Source organism: Marmota marmota, unplaced genomic scaffold, assembly GCF_001458135.2.
Source record: "Marmota marmota marmota unplaced genomic scaffold, marMar, whole genome shotgun sequence".
In the NCBI taxonomy this organism is placed as follows: domain Eukaryota; kingdom Metazoa; phylum Chordata; class Mammalia; order Rodentia; family Sciuridae; genus Marmota; species Marmota marmota.
Genome location: NW_025999932.1, coordinates 40,156,859 through 40,180,059, shown reverse-complemented (window position 1 = coordinate 40,180,059; position 23,201 = coordinate 40,156,859). Strand labels below are relative to the sequence as shown.

General features: G+C 40.9%; 1 protein-coding gene across 1 annotated transcript in view; it reads right to left on the bottom strand.

The window, feature by feature from the left end:
- Positions 1–4,851: 4,851 nt before the first annotated feature.
- Positions 4,852–23,201, bottom strand: part of Rubcnl (rubicon like autophagy enhancer) — a 26,982-nt gene continuing 8,632 nt past the window's right edge. The window contains exons 5-13 of the mRNA XM_048800553.1: positions 22,773–22,833; positions 21,731–21,863; positions 20,759–20,904; positions 19,040–19,104; positions 13,564–13,802; positions 13,050–13,111; positions 7,447–7,600; positions 6,638–6,728; positions 4,852–5,408 (exon numbers count right to left, since the gene is read on the bottom strand). Coding sequence (XP_048656510.1) covers positions 5,296–5,408; positions 6,638–6,728; positions 7,447–7,600; positions 13,050–13,111; positions 13,564–13,802; positions 19,040–19,104; positions 20,759–20,904; positions 21,731–21,863; positions 22,773–22,833 — 1,064 coding nt within the window. The 3' untranslated portion in view covers positions 4,852–5,295. The remainder of the gene's footprint in view (positions 5,409–6,637; positions 6,729–7,446; positions 7,601–13,049; positions 13,112–13,563; positions 13,803–19,039; positions 19,105–20,758; positions 20,905–21,730; positions 21,864–22,772; positions 22,834–23,201) is intronic.

The following is a 23,201-nucleotide window of genomic DNA, read 5'->3' as shown; positions in this document are numbered from 1 at the left end:
GCACATCATCATAAAACCAGTGAATGCAAGACCTAGGATTGAAATTCAAGTGTTCTGAACCCTGAGGCTCTTCCCCACCCTGCTCTCCAGCTCCTCCATGTCTCAACACAGTCACAGCAGCAAAATTACAAATTACAATTATATTTAACTAGACAAAGGTGCACAAAAACATGCATTGGAGAAAAGATAACCTCTTTAACAATTGGTGTTGGGAAAACTGGAAATCCATATACAACAAAAAGAAATTAAACCCCCATCTCTTACCATGCGCAAAGCTCAACTCAAAATGGATCAAGGATCTAGGAACAAAACCAGATACCCTTCGTCTAATAGAAGAAACAGTAGGCCTTAATCTCCATCATGTGGGATTAGGCCCCAATTTACTTAATAAGACTCCTTTGGTGCAAGAATTAAAATCAAAAATCAATAAATGGGATGGATTCAAACTAAAAAGTTGATTCTTAGCAAAAGAAACAATCTGTGAAGTGAATAAAGAGCCTACATCTTGGGAGCAAATCTTTACCCCTCACACATCAGATAGAGCACTAATCTCTAGGTATATAAAGAAGTCAAAAAGCTAAGCCCCCAAAAAACAAATAACCCAATCAATCAAGGACCTGAACAGACACTTCTTAGAAGATGATATACAATCAATCAACAAATATATTTAAAAAACATTCATTATCACTAGCATTTAGAGAAATGCAAATCAAAACTACTCTACGATTTCATCTCACTCCAGTCAGAATGGCAGCTATTATAAATAGAAACAACAAAAACTGTTGGGTGTGGGGAAAAAGGTACATATATACGTTGCTGGTAGAACTATAAATTGGTGCAGCCAATATGGAAAGCAGTATGGAGATTTCTTGGAAAATTGGGAATGGAACCACCATTTGACCCAGCTATCCCTCTCCTTGATCAATACCCAAAGGACTTAAAAACAGCATACTACAGGGACACAGCCACCTCAATGTTTATAGCAGCACAATTCACAGCTAAACTGTGTAACCAACCTAGATGCCCTTCAATAGATGAATCTAGGGCTTTGGAATAGATTGAATCTATTCCAAAGCCCTAGATTGGTGCCTAGAAGCCTCCAGTCATTCTGTAAACCTGCAGAATGTTTTAAAAAATGTGGCCTATATACACAATGGAATATTACTCAACAATAAAAGAATAAAATCATGGCATTTGCAGGTAAACGCATGGAGTTGGGAAGATAATGCTAAGTGAAGTTAGCCAATCCCAAAAAACCAAATGCCTAATGTTTTTTTTTCCTCTGATATAAGGAGGCTGATTCATAGTGGGGTAGGGAGGGGGAGCATGGGAGGAATAGATAAACTCTAGATAGGGAGAGGGGGGGGTGGGAAAGGAAGGGGGCATGAGGTTAGCAATGATGGTGGAATGTGATGGACATTATCATCCAAAGTGCATGTATGAAGACACAAATTGGTATGAACATACTCTGTATACAACCAGAGATATGAAAAATTGTGCTCTATATGAGTAATAAGAATTATAATGCATTCTGCTGTCATATATAAATTTAAAAATTAATTTAAAAATGTTTTGCTACCAAAAACAAAACAAAACAGAGTGGTGGAAATGAAGATGAATGAGGGATGGGGAGTTGTCTTCCCCTCTGCTCATTCATTTATTTTCCAATATGACACAGTCTAGACCTAGTGGGGCACTTAGAGGCAGGAGCTCTTGCAGTCTATGCAATTGCTGTGGATTAAATGTTTGTGTCCCCCACAAATACCCATGTTGAAATCCTTACCCCCAAGGTGAAGGTAGTGGGGAGTGGGTCCTCTGGAAAGTGATTAGGTCATAAAGGCAGAAACCTCACAAATAGATTAGTGCCCTTACAGAAGAGGCCCCAGTGAGGCCTTTGTCCCTTCCATGATGTCAGGACCCAGTGAGAAGGCAGGAAGCACATCCTCAGCAGACAATGGTCATATAAAGAGTATTTATCTGAAGCTGGTCATCTGACCCTTCAAGGTTGAAGACACCAAGAATAACTATGGATCCAGGATTTCCAGGGATGTCCAACTGCCAGGTAATAAAGCATCCTATTCCAAAGCTCTAGATTGGTGCCTAGAAGCCTCCAGTCATTCTGTAAACCTGCAGTCACCCTGATTCCAGGAACAGCAAAACCTCACAGATAGATAATGCCCCTAAGTTGGAGCAGTTACTCCATGATGGGAACGAAGGTTACCCCTCTAAACACAGGAATCATTTCATGGGAACCCAATTACTCCTTTAAATGATGACAATAACCTCTCTAGACCTCAAATAAATAGACTTTAGGTAGTGATTACTCACACCAGTTTGGCCAAGACTGCTTAACTATGCATACCTCTAGCCACTGCCCCAATTCTTCCTCTATTTAAACCTGAACCTCTTGTCAGTATCCCCAAAGACAGGGTCCCCTTATCTTCCCAGTTAGCTCTACTGATTCAAATTCCTTTCCTGCCTTCACCACTGCTCTTTGATTGGCATCTTGGGATGGTGGCAGAACCTAGCATGTTGGGACCCCTGGAGTCTTGGCCTTTGCCTAAAACTCTCATATAACAAAGGCTCTGAGGAAGAATCTGTTCTATGCCTCTCTCCAAGCTTCTAGTTGCTGGCAGCAATTCTTGGTGTTCCTTGGCTGGTTCAATATGTCACCCAGTCTTGGACTCCACCACTCTCTGTGTCTTTTGAATCTATATCTTTGTCCCAATTTCCCTCTTATAAGAACACTGGTCAATGTATCAAGGCTCATCCAAATCCAGTATAACCTCACCCTAATTTCATTACATCTGCAAAGATCCTAGTTCCAAATATGTCAGTCAAAGGTGCCTGGATTTAAGGACTTCAATATATTTTGGGGAGGGACAATTCAATGCACAATAGTGCATAATCTTCATATTATAGATTGTAAACTGAGACAAAGTAGTTTACCTGGGGATATATAAAATAGGTGATATAACTCAGTTTTTAATCTTTCTATATCTGATTATTTTTACTGATTAGGACCTTACTTATAGTAGGCCCTCTGCTGTGTGACTCATTTCCATTTCTAATCCTCAGATCAACTGAATATAATTATTATCCCTCAATTTTATAAACAGAGCTCAGATCACTGAAGAAGCTTATTCAGAAGTTCACAGGTAGGAAGCAGTATATCTGGGACTCAATCCAAAGTCCTGGCTAGTAATTCTCACCCAGGTCAACAGAGCAGAACACCTTTGGGAGGGGCTCTCTTCTCACCCCACCCACTGTCTCAAGGTAATAGAACTCTCTTCCTGCAGGTGAGAATCACAACTGTAAATGAAACCTTACCAGAACTGTCCAAGGGAGGAGTGTAGAAACAGCAAATTAATCATTGAGGATCAGAGAACTGCAACCCAATGCCTCATGCATGTGATGATCTGATGGGAAACATTAGTATTCATCTTCCTTCCAGCAGTCAAAGGAGAGTTGAAAAGACCACCAATGAGTAAATCTCACTAAGCAGCAACATATGCCACAATTAATTACTTCCCTACTGAGTGCTGCACATGTGCTGTGGATGATTTGTGTCCAGACACTTCAAACAAGCCTGAGCCTCAGTAGCTCCCTTAACACAAGGGAACAATGGAAAAATACCCAACCCCATGCTAGGAACAGAGGCCGGATTAGCACATGTTAGAGTTGGATTTGCTCATATTATCTCAAACACACCCCACAGAAGTTGGGGCTAGGAACACAAGCTTTGGAAGTAGGCAGACTTGAATGCCAAAAGTAGTTCTAATATGCACATCTCTGGTGGTAGAGACCACTATGCACTCCTGAACTATGCAGAAGAACACAGTCCAGTTATTTCTCTTCTGTAAGCCTCAGTTTACATACCTGCAAATTGGAGATATTCACACTTGCCTCAGAAAGCTATTCCCAGGAATATAAACATGATTCTGACCCTTGATTCCCATGAGGGAATATGAGCTATCAATAGAAATGAGACAGTAGTTAAATTTGACTTTATTATTCTTATGTGTCTAAATTTCTATTTGACACATTTGTTCAAGTAATAAATGTGAACAGAGCTTTGGCAGGAGGACTGGAGATGATGAGAAAACAACTGAATGATAAAACCCAGACTGACAGAAATACACTCATTTCTTTCAATAGTCTTTAGTGTTATCTCACTGAATAAAACACACACAGAGGGATGGATAGGGGTAGGGGACAACCTGTAGCACTTGCCTGACTGCCTGGCTGCTTGAGAAGCTCATTCAGAGGAGGTGTAGCCAGGACATGTGGATGCCAGAGAATATAACACTCAAGCCCTAGATCAAGAATCACTTGGACTGAAGATGTCCCAGGAAGGGACCTGGGGCTATATCCCTTTCCAAATGGGTGAAAGTATGTAGGAAATAGAAATATTAGGAAAAAGAAGTTCACAAAAGTTTTGTGATTCACTTAATTTTATTAATTTATGTCTATGATTTTAATGTTATTGCTAGAACCACGTTGTTCATTAAGAGTATTTACCCACAGCTTATTTAAGTCTTCAAATACCTCTGCTTGGTTTTGTATCTATGAGGTAATATCCCAAAGAGCAGGGATGAAGTTCTACTTACTTGTCTTCCTTGACGTCGCATGAATGTGGACCGGGGATGGCAAATAGGCTGTATGTGTGCTGCTGAAACACTGCCATCTAGGGGCAACCACTTGTAATTACACCTCACCTAGACCTGCATGCACAGGCTGTGTAATAGGTATACACTTTCTAAGCAAAGCCTGGAATAGGTATGTAAGGCTAACACAATTGCAAAGTGGCATTTAGGTAGAAGTATGTTTATTGAAGAAAAAAATCTGGAGCAGACAGATTTCACGTTTTATTTCTGTTCACTGAAAGAACCAGTTTCACCAAACAAGCTTTAAAGGAAGAGGAACTAATTCATTTTGTCAGTTACAATTTATAAAAGGCTCCAAGATTAACTAAATACAACTATTACAATACAATTTAAGAAATGCCCTTTAAAAACTCTTAAATAACCCTAGTAGCAGCAAAAATGTCACACATGTGTACACCAGTATGTTACCATGTGTAAACACGTATTAGTAACAATATACTTAATAACAAAAATTATTCATTTTAAAAATTTTAAATATGTACATATATGTATATAATAAAGAGAAATCTGGGCCATATTTTTTCATAAATATACAATTCCTGATACCAAAAACAAAGTGACAATAATACACACAAATGCATTTTATCATAAGGCATGTTGAACGACGGTTGACAATACTCAAGGGGCATCACGTTGCTGCAGAGGGCAAACTTTCCAAAAGTCTCCGCCAAGTAGTGATCCTTGCACACCGAGGGCACCGGGATGACTGGAAGCACTGTTTGTGAAAGCAAGCCCTGCATGCTGCAAGCAAGGAGATCAGCTGTCAGACAACACACCATCTTGTTTTCTCGTATATGAATGATGCTCATTCCCATCCCAGGGAGGCAGGGATCCAAATCAGAACCCAGAGTCTTGCAAAAAGTAATCAGCCAGGTTAAAACTCACAGGTGTTATAAATTACCTGACAAGTCATGAACATGATGCTCGCAGAGTCTAAAGAACATAGAAGATGCCACACAGTGTCCCCAGATCTGCCCAAACATGTGGCAGGGGTTCCCCAGCCTTTGAGAGAATTGGTGGCTGAGGACCCTTGGGAGGTGGCACTGCTTCTCTGGAAATGGCCCTAAATGGAGAGAGCTGCTTCATTCAACATCATGCCCCCTTCTTGGCAACAGCCTGCATCCAGTGACTGGTCACTGTGGAGTGTCTGACCCAGCAAGCTCTCTGTCCCCAAGTCGGGACAATGATGAAAGGCCACCCAGGCTCCAGAGTTCCCCCACTGGATGGGCTTGAGACTTGAGTGCAACCACAGAACAGGTGAACTTTTCCCCCTTTCTGATCCTGTTGGCTTCATGTCCCCCACAGAGATATTCTGTATGGAAATTTCTGCCTCTCTTGATGGGAAACCTGTCCTGCAGGCCTGCAACACTGCTTAAAGGGTAAGGGGAGACAACCCTGGGATGGCCTAAGTGGAGAATGTACCCATAAAAAGGGACATGTTACTAAAATCTCTCTTGATAAAACCCATAAAAAGGGACATGTTACTAAAATCTCTCTTGATAAAACATGAATCCAGAGTACAGGATTCCCTTGGGCACTGATATCCTAGAATAAACACCAGCAACCTTTTCTGTAAAGAACCCCAGAGTAAAGGTTTTAGGCCTGGGGGGCCACATGGCCTCTATAACAGCTCCTCAACTCCACCAAAGTAGCACAAAAGGAGCAGGAGATAACAATTCATGATCCAATTACAAAACAGGGCAAGCCCAGGCAAAAGCAAGAACATCTCCTCTATCCAAAACCCCAGCAGACCTCATCCTTTATCCCTGCTCCACCAAATATTCCTCCCCATGGACCCCAAACTGGGTCATCTCCAACCCACCACACAACCACACTGCACTTTTAAGAAAAACCTGTGCCCAAGTTATTAAGCTATTATGCAGCTGAAGTTAACTCTGTGATTAAGTCATTAAACTTAACTTTGGAACTAAGCTAAGCGATTACTACGTTTCTGCTAGTTATTAAAATACCTGAACATCTTCTACAAGTTGCCGTCTGAAATGGGAAGATGACAGTTGTACTCCGGCAAAATTCACAAATGAAGCCCTTTCCCTGACAGAGCTGTAAAAGAAAGTATCAGAAAGTCAGAAACTGGAAATGCTTCTCTTGATACAGAAACTGAGTTACCAATTTTACAGAACTTGATAATCATCAATTTTTGAATATCTATGATTTTAGCTTCTAAAAAACTGGATAACAACAATAACAAAAAAAGGCACATATATCCATTTCTCACCAAGACAGTTTGAAGCACAGAAAGATCATGATTTTAAGCTTTCTGTTTATTTGTCTCTCTTTTTGAGACAGGCTCTTGCTAGCTGCCCAGGATGGCCTCGAACTCCTGGGTGCAAGGGATCTTCCTGCCTCAGCTGGGACTATAGATGCGTGCCACCACACCGGACTCTCAACTTGTGTTCTTAAATGATGGAATTTCATTTCCATGCTATACTGCAATCTTCCAGTTCATGCAGACACAGGGCTTCCTGTTCTGTTACATTGGAGTCCATGTGGCTGTTTCAAGAGGACTGGAATCAAGCATCTCCAGCACCCAGACTAAGTCCCAGGGCCCTGGCTTGCAGCCCAGCTCTCACAGTAATCAGCAGGATGATTTGGGTCCATTAATTCGAAGCTCTGAACATCAGTCTCCTCATCTGTAAATGGTGTCGCTGGCACTACACTCAGGGTTTGTGGGAGTTACTGGTCTCATGTAAAAAGCACGCTGCACAGGCCCTGGCTTGGGGACAGGTCAGGGACCCACCCGCTCCCAGCAAACCCTCACCTCACAGCTGGCCACATGTGCAAGGGCTGCTTTCAGAATGTCCTTGAGTAAGGGTGCCAGCAGCCCTCTCTTGGTCCTGAGGAGGTCCTCCAGGGAGAACACGTGGAGGACTTCAGTCAAGTGTCTGGGAACCTGCTCAAACTCCTTTAATGCACTGCCAGAGAGAAAGCAGAGGGATTCAGAAAGACACCCACACAGTACACAGGGGTGGGAAGGACAGGGCAGATGCTTTCTCTTGGCACTCAACATTAATATTTTTAAATCAATAAAAAAAATACCTACGAGAACACCAGTGAATCTTGTGTACCACTCTACTTATTGCAAGTGTGCTTAGATGCCAGGAAGAAACTGAAATTCCACAAAACGTGATTCCAAGAATGTGCAGAGAAATGTAACTCAGGCAGGCTGCCCCAACCCTCCTTGCACAGAGAAAACAGAACACTTTTCTTTTTTGTTTTTGTTTTGTTTGGTAGTGGGATTGAACCCAGGGTTGCTCCACCACTGAGCTACATCCCCAACCTTTTATATTTTTTATAATATTAAAAATATACTTGTGATCCTCCTGACTCTGCCTATAGGATTACAGGCGTGAGTCACTGCACCCAGTGGAACATTTGATTTTCAACTCTTAAAAATGTGTACCAATTCCCCCATCTTTCCTGCCCCCATACCCACTTCCTTCCTTTTCCTCCCCTTTACCCAATGAAAGTTCCTGTTTTTCTCATGTCCCCCTCACCCTCATTATGGATCAGCATCCATTTATCAGAGAGAATACTCAGCCTTTGTTTTTTGGGGATTGGCTTAATTTGCTTAGCATTATATTCTCCAACTCCATCCTGCAAATATGATAATTTTATTCTCTTTCAGTGCTGAGTAATATTCCATTGTGAATATATACCAGTTTCTTTATCCATTCATCTGTTGAAGAGCATCTAGACTGCACATATGGTGCAATGCTACATCGTGTACAACCAGAGAAATGAAAAGTTGTTCTGCAATTGTGTTCAATGAATAAAAGTGAATTCTGCTATCATATACCTAATTAAAATAAAATAATTAATTTAAAAAAAAAGAAAATGAATTTAAAAAAAAATAGGAATAGTCACTTAAAAAAACATTGAAAGTGCTCTGGGAGCAAGAGTCAATGAGAACCTCTTTACTTTCAGGAAATTGAATATAGACACTGCCCATAATCTCCATTGCTGTCTGCAGGAAAAAAAGGTGATTAGAGAAAGTTTATATAGAACCTACTGAAAACTTTCCCTCTTTCTCTGCCCACATCTTACTTTAAAAAATTAGTAATAAACATTTATTTAATAAAAAAAATATGTACCTAGTACCATTTGATTATCATGAAATCAAAATGACACCCTGTTCATTCCAACTTAATTTCAAGGGTATCAGTGCCAGTGACTGTTGTGACAGCTAGCAAGAGAATTACTGCTCACAAACAGGTATGTGACTCTAAATCTGTAAGTCCAGCACTGGGCTGAAGACTAAGGCATCCGAGTGCCAGCAGTCATGGATACCTGAGTAACCAGAGGCATCTAAACCTTACCCTGGTCTCCTTCTGAATATCCTAAAACAGTTACTGGTAGCCTGTGCTAGACCTGGCACTCCACGAAGTCATATTGGCTTAATTCTCCATCCAGCATGGGACACTTATGCTGCACCCTCTGGTGGAGGTTCCAGATTCCTCTTCTTGATTCCAACTTACCCTTCAGGCTCAGGCTTTTCTCCCAGGAAGCCTTCTCTACTCCCAACCCCACCTCATCCCTAAGTGTGCTCCATACTGCCTCTTCTGTACCCTCATGGTAACATGAAGTCTGACATGTGTAACATGAAGTTTGACCATGAGCTGTCTGACTTTCCCCCTGCACTTAACGTATATTTGCTAACTTTTTAAATTTGAAGCACAGAATGGTTATTTCACAAATTTTGTAGAAGGGAGGATGTGTGGGTTTTACCACATGTCATGGATGAGGAAAATGGAGACCCTGAGAAGCACTAACCTGTCAGGCCCATGATACCAGACGGGGCTCAGGGGCCAATGACTACTGACACAGATACATGGTCCTTCCTAGGAAATTAAACCCAAAAGCAACGTATCACCATGATGAAAGATATAAATCTAAACAAAATATTCTAAAAGCCTATGACCTCATTTATTATAATGAACATCTTAACCCCCTTAAGTCACTGACTCTTCTTCCACTTAAAAATCAATTATGTTCCTATACATCAGTAATGAATCAACTAAAGGAAAAACTAGGAAAACTATCCCATTCACAATAGCCTCAAAAAAAAAATTGGGAATCCAACAACAGAGGTGAAAGACCTCTACAATGAAAACTACAGAGAGAAATTGAAGACCTTAAAAGATCTCCCATAGGCAGAATTACTATTGTCAAAATGGACATACTACCAAGAGCCCAACACAGATTCAATGCAGTTCCTATTAAAATTCCAATGACATTTTTCATGTAAATAGAAAAGGCAGTCATGAAATTCACTTGGAAAAATAAGAGGCCCAGAGTAGCCAAAGTAATCCTCAGTGAGAAAAGCAAAGCAGAAGGCATCACAATACTTTGAAGTTAAATTATACTATAGAGCTAGCATAACAAAAACAGCATAGTACTGCACCAAAATGGTACAGAAGAGAAACCCATATAAATACAGTTATCTCATACTAGACAAAGGCACCATAAACATACCTTAGAGAAAAGATAGCCTCTTCAACAAATGGTGCTGGGAAAACTAGAAATCCATATGCAACAAACTGAAATTAGACCCCTATCACTCACCCAAATCAAAGTGGACCAGAGACCCTGTGCCTACTCAAAGAATAAGTAGGCCCAACTCTCTATCATGTCGGCTTTGGAACTGAATTCCTCAATAAGACTTCTAAAGTTCAAGAAGCAAAACAAAAAATCAATAAATTGGATGTATAAAACTAAAAAGCTTCTTCACAGCAAAGGAAACAATCAAAAAATGTAAACAGAGTGCCTACAGAATGGGAGAAAATCTTTGCCATCTGCACCTTAGATAGAGCATTAAATTCCAGAGTATACAGAGAACTCAAAAAAAACATAACACCAAAATAAAAACAACAACAACAAAAAAAACGAACAAACAAATAATTCAATCAATAAATTGCCGCAGTCTGGCTGGGCACAAAATAACCGAGCCACCACACCCCTTGTAGATTCAAACAGCAACTCTTTATTCCCGACTCTCACCCGCACTCTACACACACGTTCTGGGAAAATTCACCCTCCACCGGGCTCTGCGTCCCAAAATACTCTCAGAACTCAACAGGAACTCAAGGAGCGGGCGCCTGAGGCAGCAGGATCCGCCCTATTCCCAGCAGGATCCACCCTAAACCTGGAACCACCCTAATCCAGCAGGATCCACACTAAACCTGGAGCCACCCTAATCCAGCAGGATCCACCCTAAACCTGGAGCCACCCTAATCCCTGAGCAGGGTCACCTTTCAATTAAAAATGCCATGTCATTCCTACTTGGCTATGGCTCTCAGCAATAAATGGGCAAAGAAACTGAACAGGCACTTCAAAGAAGAAATATGATCAGTCCACAAATGTATGAAAAAATGTTCAACTTGTCTAGCAATGAGAGAAATGCAAATTAAAACTATACTGAGATTCCACCTCACTCCAGTTTGAATGACAATTATCAAGAATACAAGCAACAATAAATGTTGGTGAGGATGTGGGGGAAAGGTACACTGTTACATTGCTGCTGGAACTGCAAATTGGTGCAACCATTCTGGAAAGCAGTGTGGAGATCCCTCACCAATCTTGGAATGGAACCGCCCTTTAACTTAATTATCCCACTTCTCAACATATACACAAAGGACAGTGTGACATGGCCACATCAATGTTTATAGCTGCTCAATTCACAATAGCTAAGCTATGGAACCAACCTAGGTGTTCTTCAACAGATGAATGGGTAAAAAAAAGTAATACACACACACACACACACACACACACACACCACTCACACACAGAATATTAATCAGCCATAAAAAGAATAAAATTATGGCATTTGCAGGAAAATGGATGAAACTGGAGACTCTCATGCTAAGTGAAATAAGCCAATCTCAAAAAAATCAAAGGCTGAATGTTCTCACTGAAAGGATAACTGGGGGGGAGGGAAGAATAGAAGTTCACTGGATTAGACAAAGAAGAATAAAGGGAGGGGTGGGGCAATGGAAATAGGAAAGACAGTAGAATGAATCAGATAAAACTTTCCTATGTTCACATACGAACATATGGTCAGTGTAACTCCACATCATGTACAACCACAAGAATGGGAAGTAATGTTCCATGTATGTATAATCTGTCAAAATACACTATACTATCATGTATAGCTAAAAATAAAAATTAAAAAAAATCTCTCAATGAATTCACATCTAAATTTTTACTGACTGGCAGTCCATCCTATGCATGTAGTATCAATTTAAGTACCATCCATCCTGTTAGTAAACACCTGCTAGATTTTAAACATGATTTCTTATTTTAAAAACTACATTTTAGCTAAATCTCTGTTCATATCACAAGTTTATCCTTAAGATAAGCTTCTAAAGTAGAGTCAGAGGTCTGTGATCTCGCCCAGGTTTGACAGGCCTCCTGCCTCTCCTTCTGGGGAACTGAACAGGCCCCTTGCTCATAGCAGCATTATTCATAAAGCAGCGAAGCAACCCAAGTGTCCTTCAGTGGATGGATATAGGCCCACAGGAATACTGTCCAGCCTTATAAAAGAAGGAAATTCTTTTTTTTTTAAACCTTTATTTTATTTATTTATTTTTCATGTGGTGCTGAGGATGGAACCCAGTGCCTCATACATGCTAGCACAGAAGGAAATTCTGACACATGAATCAACATGGATGAATTCTTGAGGACATTTTATTATGTGAAATAAGCCACAAAAAGACAAACACTATCAGATTCCACTTGTATGAGGCACTGAGAGTAGTCACTATTCATAGAAGTGTAAAGTAGAAAGGTATTTTCTAGGGGACAGGGAAGGAAACAGGCAGGTATGTTGAACATATACGTAATTTCCAGTTTGCAAGAGGAAAAGAGTCCTGCAGATGGACAGTGGTGATGAGAGAACAGCAATGTAAATGGACTGAGCACCACTGAACTGCCTCTAACATGATTGAGATGGTAAATTTGAGGGCTGGGGTTGTGGCTCAGTGTAGAGTCTCACCTAGAATGTGTGAGGCCCTGGGTTCAATCCTCAGCACCACATAAAGATAAATAAATACATTGTGTCCGTCTACCACTAAAAAGAATATTTTTTTAAAAAGATGGTAAATTTGCGGCCATACATATTCACTACAATTTATTAATAACAACTAAAAAGCCATTAGCTAGAGTTGTTTCATCCTTATCCTGGCCCATTCTTCTTACTCCACCAGTGATTTAGCAATTCTGAGAGGTGGTCTGCATTCCCAAGGACAGCCATGAGGTAATCACCATGTTAAGAAGCCCTGTGAACTGGGGAGCAAGTTCCCAGAGGCACTCAGAGGATCAGCCGCTGGAGGAGGGAACATGGACTGTCTCAGTCAAGAATCATACCTGGCAGCAAACCTGCAGGTCTTCAATAGCTTCTTGATATGAAAAAGCTGCTCCTGGATGTCCTAAGGTGAGAAACCAAACAGGGAAATTTAAATATTTAAATAACAATCAATAACATTGGCAATGTACACGTCAAAGTGAAATGCTACTTCTCACCACCGTGGATTGCCACCCCTGGAGAAAACAAACCTTTAAAGCAAACAGCCTCTAGAGCAGGGGTTCAGAACTGAATCCACAGATCCACAGAGGGTCCTGGATGGATCCAGGTATTGTGGAGCCTGAAGCTTTACACAACTTTGGGACTTTCTTCAAGAAAAACACATACTTATATTTAGTAGGGGCCTTGGAAAGGAGTCTGTGTAAGTGAGGGCCCCAAAGGTCAAACTTCATTTACATCACAGTCCATCTGCCTTTCAGAAGGTCCGCATGGGATGCCCTGAAACTAGAGTGAGGTACATTTCCTGCCCTGGGACACTTAGCTGAACTCACTTCCCCTGCAGAGGCACCTGCTCACCTTTACCCTGTCCAGTTCCTTGACTTTCGCATAGAGGTTCTGGCCGATGCTCAGCAGATTGAATATGGGTTGGTGCCATATGCTATCCAGGAGCTTTTTGGAGAAATTGCTGACGTGGTACTTCCTGAAGTCCCACATCATCAGGATCCGTGCAGGGATGCAGGACTCTGCATACGAGTAGCAGCAGTCACAGAAATACTTCCCCAGATATTCACAGTACCGGAGCCGCTTCACAAACTCTGCCAAGCACATCAGAGACTGAGTGTCACACACCTAAGGCTGGAAATCAACCCAGAGCTGCCCACCACCACCAATTCCTATGCAAGGTTCAAAGACTTCAATGGCTGTTTTTAAGATGGTAAAGTCATACATGACCTCATGACAGCTGGAAAAACACTGGCAGGACTTGGGAATTTACACTGTAGACACTTACAAGCTTTGCTACAGGGGATAGATGCTGGAAAATTAGAACCCTCCCTAAATACTCCTGGGTTTGGAAGATGGATAAAGCAAACTGCAATGTAACAAAAAGAGCATTCCATTTAGGATCTTAAATCTGGCTGGGAGCACGGACTCCACTTGTCACTAATAGGAAAACCTAAGACAGCTCAGAATCTCTTCAGGCCAACTTTCCTGAAACCACAAAATGCAACTCAGAACTGGATTCAATATCACATACAGGAAGAGTGCTTTGTAAATACCAAAGCAGTGCATACACAATACTAGGAAGCAGCATGCAAAAGAGTTCCCTGACGTGTCAAAGAGAAAAATACGAAAATGAACAAAGGATGGGAACAGGTCCTACATGGAAAGCAAAGCAATAACCAAAAGAGACGTAAAAAACAATCTTCATAAGAGTCAGGGAAATGCGTATTAAAGCAGTGAGATACTCTGTTCTCCTCCATAGTGTCACACATCTAGACGACTTAGAACAAGTGAGGTGTCCAGGGGCAGGCACTCACCCTGGCTACTGAGGGAATATCCTTTTAGGAGCACACTGCTGGGACATGCTTCAGTGTTGCGTGTGCAGCAGTAATCCCAACTCCGTGATTCCATCAGACAAATGGCAACAGGCACATGGACACACACAAAGGTACTCACTAAAGTACCTCCAAGATGGGGTCGGGGGAGCAGCAACCAAAGTGTGCATCAAAAGGCAACTTGCTCCGAAAGTGCAGCACTCTCAGTGTAAAGTGCAGTGCTTCAGCATGAAGTGCTACACCCCAGAGGGCGAGGGGGAGGTTGTGGGGAGGCACACCCCAGTTACAGGTAGACATAATATGATGTCAATCTTGTTTTTAAAAATACATACATACATAGTCTAGATGCCACCAAGAGCCAATAGTGAATATTTCTGGAAAGTGGGTGAAAATGATTGGTGCTCTTCATACTTTTTAATTTGCAAACATGAATTGGCACTATTTTAAGAAACCTCCCTAATAAAATATATCAATAAATGAAAGGCATAAACATAAAGGTGACAAATATCCCTGCACTTACCACTAGAAGGAAAATGATCCACCTGGAGTCTCCCAGGTACCCCTCCCTCAACACTAGGATCTAAAATGAGCCAGGTTTGAAAGCTGGATATTTATCATCCTTGGTTTGACTCATGTGCCTTTCTAACTAACATGCCTGGGAGAGGTGTAATATCACCAGTTGACATATTCAGTGACGTACACTGTGGGAATTAATGAAATAATGGTTGGGAATGCAGCTACTATAGGACCAGCACACTGCAGATTCTGAATAAGGTTTCCAAAGAATGGCTTGAAAACTATACAAGGCCTGAGTGGCCACGGGAGCAACCTTTCTCCAGTACCTCCTCTGTGCCACACACTGCTTACATGTCAGACATATGCTATATCAGACTCAAAACTGTGTGAGGTAGGGGATATTATTTCCTTATTTCATTGATGAAAACACAAGTAATGGGAGTCAAGTCAAGGCAGGGGCATGCAAGCAGGAAGAAGACGAGCAGGATTCTAATCCAGGCCTGGGCTGGCAGAGGTCCAGCTATGGCTGTCAAGCCCTGCACCTCCTCTGCTGCACTTGGTGGAGGGAAGGGGAGGAGCTGATGCCTCTGTTTCTGCCCAAATTATCCCTCAGGCCCAGGTCACACTCAGAGCTGATTTTTAAAAGCACACTAACACAGCGGGTTCTCACCGTTTGCACTCCTTATGCTCCATAAGGTGCCATGAACGCTGAATTAGCCAACGCTGAACCACTGCTCCTGGGGAAGACAGGGCCAGGAACCTACCAGCATCCCCTAATGACGCTTCCAGCAACTGATCAATTTACAACTTTATTTCATGTATATTTCTGTTTAAAAGCACCCTAATTAATATATTTTGTTGGTTTATGACATTGAATTCAAATCCAAAAGCACTATGAACCATATTTTCTCCATAAGAACAGTCATAACCTTATTGTGCTTAGGGACACTATTTAGCACCTCAGCACTATGCTCAGGGGTCATTTTAAACAGTGAAATCACCACCAACAACAACAAAAAAAAAAAAATCAGAGAAATGCTACAAACATGGCAGGAAATAAACTATAAAAGGTATCTTTTGGCCTCTATACTCTATATTCCTGATTAAACTTGGCAAGACTGGAGGAGAAAGAAGGAAACAAGGGGCCAATAAATCTTCCTGATGGACTTCATCTTCCCCTAACATCTAAAACCCCTAACGTCTCAACATCTGTTCACTCATTCATCAAACTTCACTGAATACATACAAGTGTTATGCTACCTACACAGAATAAATTATGCTCGTCTCTTCTGGTTTCCTAAGACCCTTAATTAAAACAGAACAAAGTGTCCTAACCTAGTGGCTCTCAGCCCTCAAAGAACATTTGGAAATAGCTGGAGACATTTTTAGTTGTCACTACTGGGGGATTCCTACTGGCAACTGATGCTGCTAAATATCCTACAAGGCACAGGACATCCCCCACAACAAAGGCAACAGCACTAACTTAGAGAAATCCTGCTCTAAGCAGAAATTGTTCTTCTGTGAAAAGTTAATGAAGTATTCTAAAACAGTGTTGTCCAAATAGAACTTTCTGGAAATGTTTTATATCTGTGCTTTCCAACACAGTAGCCATGTGTTACATATGATAGTTTTTGTATTTTTCATTCATCGCACAAGTTAATTAATCATTTAATTTAATCATAGCCACATGAGCAAGTGGCTATCATATTGTATAGAGAAGTTATAGAATACATCCAACTTAAGAGATAACTAAATGCATGGTATGAAATTCAACTGGAATCCACATAAAATAATTAGCTATAATTGATATCTTAAGAGCAGCAAATGAAAATGGACTACTAGCAGACAATATTGAATTTTATTTATTTATTTATTTATTTATTTATTTATTTATTTATTTATTTTGGTGTGCTGTTTGTCATCCTCATTTTTAGGATATGCTTAGTAGTAAAGGGTGAAATGTCAGGTTCACAGTGTGAGATTAAAAGCGACTAAGAATAACTAAATTCTATGTGAAATTCCGAATTGGCTTATGGAAAAAATAAAGGACAGTGGTAAAAAAAACTGAAAAAAAATCTATAAAGTCTATAATTAGTGGTATTGCACCAACGCTAATGTCTCAGATTTACTAATTTTACTGTGATTACATAAGATGTTGACATTGGGGGAAGCTCGGAGAAAGGGATTTGGGAACTGACTGTACTATTTTTGCAATAATTCTTTTAAGTCTAAAATTATCTCCGAATACAAAGTTAAAAAAGTTATCCCAAGAGCTAAAGGAAGTTTGCAGGAAAAGCCCAAAATGGTTAACACGTCATGAACAACTACGCCCATAGTTGTTAAGGTCCTGTACGATCTGTGCTCCAGCATGCACTCTCTCTCTTTCTCACTCTCCAGTGCTGCCACACACACTCTGCACATGATGAGCACCCACCTTTACAGGACAATCCCTTTCTTACAAAACCTCTCACTCCTAGTAGCCCTGCCTCAAGTGCAGATTAAGTTCCCTTGCTGTAATGGAGTTTTACTCAGCCACAAAGAAGAATGAAATGATGTCTTTTGCAGGAAAATGGATGGAACTTGAGACCATTAGGTTAAGGAAAATAAGCCAAACTCAGAAAGTCAAGAGTCATTGTGTTTTCTTTCATATGTGGAGGCTAAAGAGGAAAAAGGAAAAGAAAGGTGAGGGCTGGGGACATTACTTAAAATCAAAGGGAGATCAGTAGAGGACAGGAAAGATACTAGGAGGAGGCAGGAAGGGAGAGAAAGGAGAAACACTGGGGAGTGATATTGGCCAAATTACATTGTTGTATCATGTGCATGTACAAATACATAACAATGAATCTTACCATTATGTACAATTAAGAACTGTGAGAAAAAAGTTGCTTGCTATAAACCACATAATACTTTCACCTTTCTCTTTCCTTACATACAACACCCTTGGTTTTATTTGCATGGTTGATGATTTATGTGGACTCCACAAAGGCAAGACCATGTTTAAAATTCACCACAGTGCCAATTCTGTAGACACGCAGCTCCGTGTTTAAACAAACTCAGGAAGTTCTTAAGAAGTTAGTGGGATTCACAGTCACATGTCTATAGTTTCTGACTCATGAATCTGATATTTACTGAAGCACCAGGACACAGTGGGGAACCAACAAACTAACTGAGTAAATGAGTCAGTTAAAGAAAACTGGTTCTAATTAAGATGCCTGTCATCCAATACAGTAGAGGAAGTCCAGACAGACTTCTGCTTTCTATTTTTATCTAGAGCACATGACAGAAGTGAAAGGAATTCCCAGTCCCAAGTGGGAAACTTGCTGGGGAAGCTGGCTTCTTAGGCCTCAGCCCAGAAATGATCCCGGCAGGCTACCTCCTCCAACTCTCTCTGAAAAAGCTGCCCAGTTCCCAGACTAGCCATTCATTCTCTCAACAAATAACCTTTGAGGACCAGCTATGAGCCCAGCACTCTTCTAGGAGTAGATGATAAAACAATGAACAAAACCAGTAACATATCAGCCTCCCAGTTTATAATCTAGTGATGGAGACAGTTAATGAGACAAATCAGTGAAATAAAAATTTTCTAGGAAGAACATGCTACAAATAAAACATAATGACAGCTAACACAAAGTGTTCGTGTAATTGCTTGTGGTCAGTATGGAAAGCTGGGCATTTTTCATAGTGCAGCCCTGGGAAAAACACAAGATTTTTGAGCAAAGATGTCATGGAAGTAAAGGAACCAGCCATTAAATACGTTGTGCAGGTGGGGTGGATACTGGAGGGAGAAATCCAGAGATGCAAATCCCTAAATCAAGAGTGAGCGTCCCCTTGAAAATCCGCAGGGAAGCCATGTATTTGGAGTCAAATGCTTAATGTGGAGGCAGCTAGGACTCTGATCCTTCTGGTTCCTGGTCAGTCACACAACTTTGTAGTTACTCTATCATCATGTAACAGACAAGCAATCCATTATCCACACTTACTAGGCTCTACTGGAGTTCCACAGCCAGCACAGAGAAAATTCTGGGCCACTACCACCAGCTCCCTCCTGAGGACAGAAAATGGTTATAATAACATTAACATTTCAGAGGTGGCCAATGGAACATTTTTTAACCAATGGACATCATGATGTGTTTCTTCCCTTGGGACCTTAATTTTGTCAATTATCATTTGGAAAAAAAAATGAGATTTATTCAGTACAATTTTCTAATTGAACTATCTGCATCTTTTAAAGCTTAAACCCTTTAAAACTCTATTCTGTCCCTAAAGTATAGAGGTCAGAATCACAAATTTTTACTCCACCATGGGGTCTTTAAGAACTTTTCATTGCCCGTGCACAGGAGTTTTTCTCCATATTACAGTGGAACGACACCAAAAGGTGATGTCTTTGGAAAGTTCATAAATGGATCCAAAGATATTCAATGAAAAGAGGTAATGGAAGAAATACTCCATGGAAATGTTTCCTACTGAATTGCTGTGCACAATTTCACCAAGACAAGATGGTTAAAATTGAATTGGAGTTCAAGGCCAGCAAAAATGGTGAATGCAAAAGTATGCTAAGTCTCTGCCCATCTACCTTAGAGACGATCGAGAGAATCCCTACAGAAGAGATATCCCATGCCAATAAAAGTGACCTCTCACAAGGCCTAGAGAGCCAGTGAGCTCTTCTGCCCAAGCAGCTCCAAAGACTTTCTTGCCATACTCTCTAAAGAAAAAAACAGAATGAATCTATGGGGCACTTCCTTAAGGCCAAATCAACAAGGTTCCACAGTCCCTTTATGACCCTCTGGAGTGTGCTCACCAAATTTAACACAAACCAAAAGGAGTGGAAAAATGAGTTGGTAAAAATGTCTATTCTGTAATCTTTCTCTATAAGCTGTCATATAATCTCAGAACAAATTACAATTAAACTACTGTTAGTCTCTCTGTGTGTGTGCATTCACATGAATGCACGGTTTATTTACTTTTCTGCATCATTTTAGATTTTAAGTCTTTTCTGACTTCTGCTATTTCTAAAAGAATGAGAATGTTTTTATTGATATTCTGCTACATTTATCAATTATAGGAGTGTTCTTCAAGATTGAATTTTCCCTTTTGAAAATGTATTAATTTTCAGTACACACTACCGGCATGGGAAATATGGAATGATCCAGTCTTTTCAAATTGTAATATTTGATTTTTCAGTCCCATTATTAACCACTTTAAAATTGCCTTAAAGCCTATTTAATTTTTAGTTGCTATGGAATACTTACAGTTAAGGATGCATAGTCACATTCTCAGTTTGTCAAAACCTACAGAGCCCCCAAAAGCCCATGATAAACAACGTGTCAGAAAAACTAAGCTAGAAAAATATGCACAACATTCCTGTTCCAAATTTCCCTGTGTCCTGAGCATACTCTTTTTTCCTTCCTCTACCTCAATAAAGAATTGGTGGAGCCAAGCATACTGGCACACGCCTATAATCCCAGTGACTAAGGAGGCTGAGGCAGGAAGGCCAGCCTCAGCAACCTAGTGAGGCCCTAAGCAAATTAATGAGACCCTGTCTCAAAAAATAAAAAGAGCTAGGGATGTGGCTCAGTGGCTAAGTGCCCCAAATGTAATCCCTGATATCAAAAGAAGAAAAAAGAATAAAGAATCAGTAGGTTCCATCACCACCTGTTTTCTTTCAATGGACTGGGATCCAGGCAGTAGTCTATACTTACTTGAGTGGTGGATGAAGATCAAGTATGATCTGAAATCTAGGGGGAGCCCAGTCTTCAGTCCCTCTGATCCTAGACTTAAATTGAATGTCCTGTACTATATCCACACTGGATTCAAAGTCTTTTCGGACATTTTCTTCATTTGCAACCTGCATATCACATAAGAGGATTTAGGAAAACCATAAATACTTTAAGAGTTTAAATAAAGAGCATTCAAATGTGTTTTCTATCTTAAACTGTTTTTACCTGAACCATGGCAAGGGCCCTCCACCTCCACCTCACATACCCCCCCCCCCAACAGCTCCTATGAAGCTCACTTTTCTTAGTAGTATTTTAAGTTTGTTTCCAGACTTTGAATTTTCAGCAAGTAGGTCATTTTGACCTGGAAAATTTTTCAGAAGACTCCCTCTGTCAGTCAACAGACTGGGAAGCAGCGCCTATGAGCACCGTCTTGTGGTGTGTCTCCCTAGAAACAGCTCTGTTCAAGTGCTCCTGGACGAATACTTGCCGATCAGCCTTCCCAGTTTCCCTGATAAAATTAAACTCTCCCTCCCCAACACTCCCAGAGTGCTTTCTCCCAACTCTTATTTTAGCCTTTGTCACAAGTCCTCCACCCCCACCCTGCTGCATGCTCAGAGGGTGCTATGTGCTACAAAGAAACCAGCCTGTACTTTCAAATGAGGCAGCTGGGGCATGACTCCTGCTTGACCACTGACCAGCCCAGCTGAGGTCTATCTAGGCCCAGCATTTTAAAATAACAAAGATAAGAGCATTCTCCTGATAAGATACATGGGATTAAAATGTGACTCACAAGGCACAGTCCCTGATACACAACAAGCACCCAATACATGCTGGTTTCAAGTCTCCCCCATGGGGGATACCATACAAGAAAGCATAAATATTGGAAGTGAATGGGCTAGGTAAACAGAGAATTTAGGAACTTTTGATTCAAGGTCAATTTATTTTAATACTTACTCCTGAATCACTTGCATTCAGGGAATCTGCCAGCTGATACTTAACTGCTGACGATACCCAGCACTTCTGGAATACTTGGTACAACTCTTTGGCTAACAACTCAGGAGAATTGAAGTCTGCCTCATGAGAAACACTGAAATATAAGAGATGTAAAAATTGGAAAACTATATACATGAGGCATGGGCTCAGACTCTTCCTCAGGTTTCCAACTGTTCTTTCTACCCCCAACTCAGAGGAGGTTGTTGGGTGAAACCAGTATCAGTCACTGGCTGGTATATTAAGCAATACAGTTCGTTCATAGTATACGTGCCTAAGACTTGAAGGTGAAAAAAGCACTAACTTTCAAGTCATAAGGCCTGAGCACAAGCCCTACTTCTGCTATGTAACAGCACTGTAACCTGAGGCACATCCTATAGGGGCCTTAACTTCTAGGTCTATAAAATGAGGTTTAAAAATAAATACACACATGGAAACTTGACAGGCCTGCTCATGAGGATTAAATGAGAATGTATACAAAAACCTTTTAAGTGCTATAAAGCCTTTGGGGCTGCTATGACTTGAATATATACAGTATTCTCCAAAGGCCCATATGTTAAGGGCTTGGTCCCCGGGGTGGCACTATTATCCCCTGAGGCAGTGGAACTTTTGGGAGATGGGGCCTAGTGAGAGGTTCTTAGGTCACTGGAGGAGTGCCCTCAGAAGGGAGTGGGACCCTGCTTCCTGGCTTAAGATGTGAATGTTCTCTCTGACATACACTTCCACCATGTTGTCCCTCCAACCACCATCCTCACCAGAGGACTGTGCAGCTACCATGCCTCTGAACCTCTCAAATTGTAAGCTAAATAAAACTTTTCTAAGTTAGTTGACTTGGTTATTGCTAGAGTAACACAAAGCCCCTAACTGGGGTAGGGGACAGGGCTGACTAACTGATTTAGGTGGTAATCCCCATCTTTGAGCTGGCTCAACCCTGTTTGAGACCTAACGTCCACAGTACCTCCAAGGTACCCACCCAGGGGCCTAAGTGCACATGGAGGACAATTACCTCTTACAGGACCTGTAGGAACAGCTACAAGTTTCTCTGATATCATTAAACTCTCCAACTTCTGTGGGAAAATAAAAGAAAGAGCAGTGAGATTTTTCAGTCTATTTCACTTAATCATAGTCAATTTTTTTTTATTGGTTGTTCAAAACATTACAAAACTCTTGACATATCATATTTCATACATTAGATTCAAGTGGGTTATGAACTCCCATTTTTACCCCAAATACAGACTGCAGAATCACATCGGTTACACATCCACATTTTTACATAATGCCATATTAGTAACTGTTGTATTCTGCTACCTTTCCTATCCTCTACTATTCCCCTTCCCCTCTCCTCCCATCTTCTCTCTCTACCCCATCTACTGTAATTCATTTCTCTCCTTGTTTTTTTCCCATTCCCCTCACAACCTCTTATATGTAATTTTGT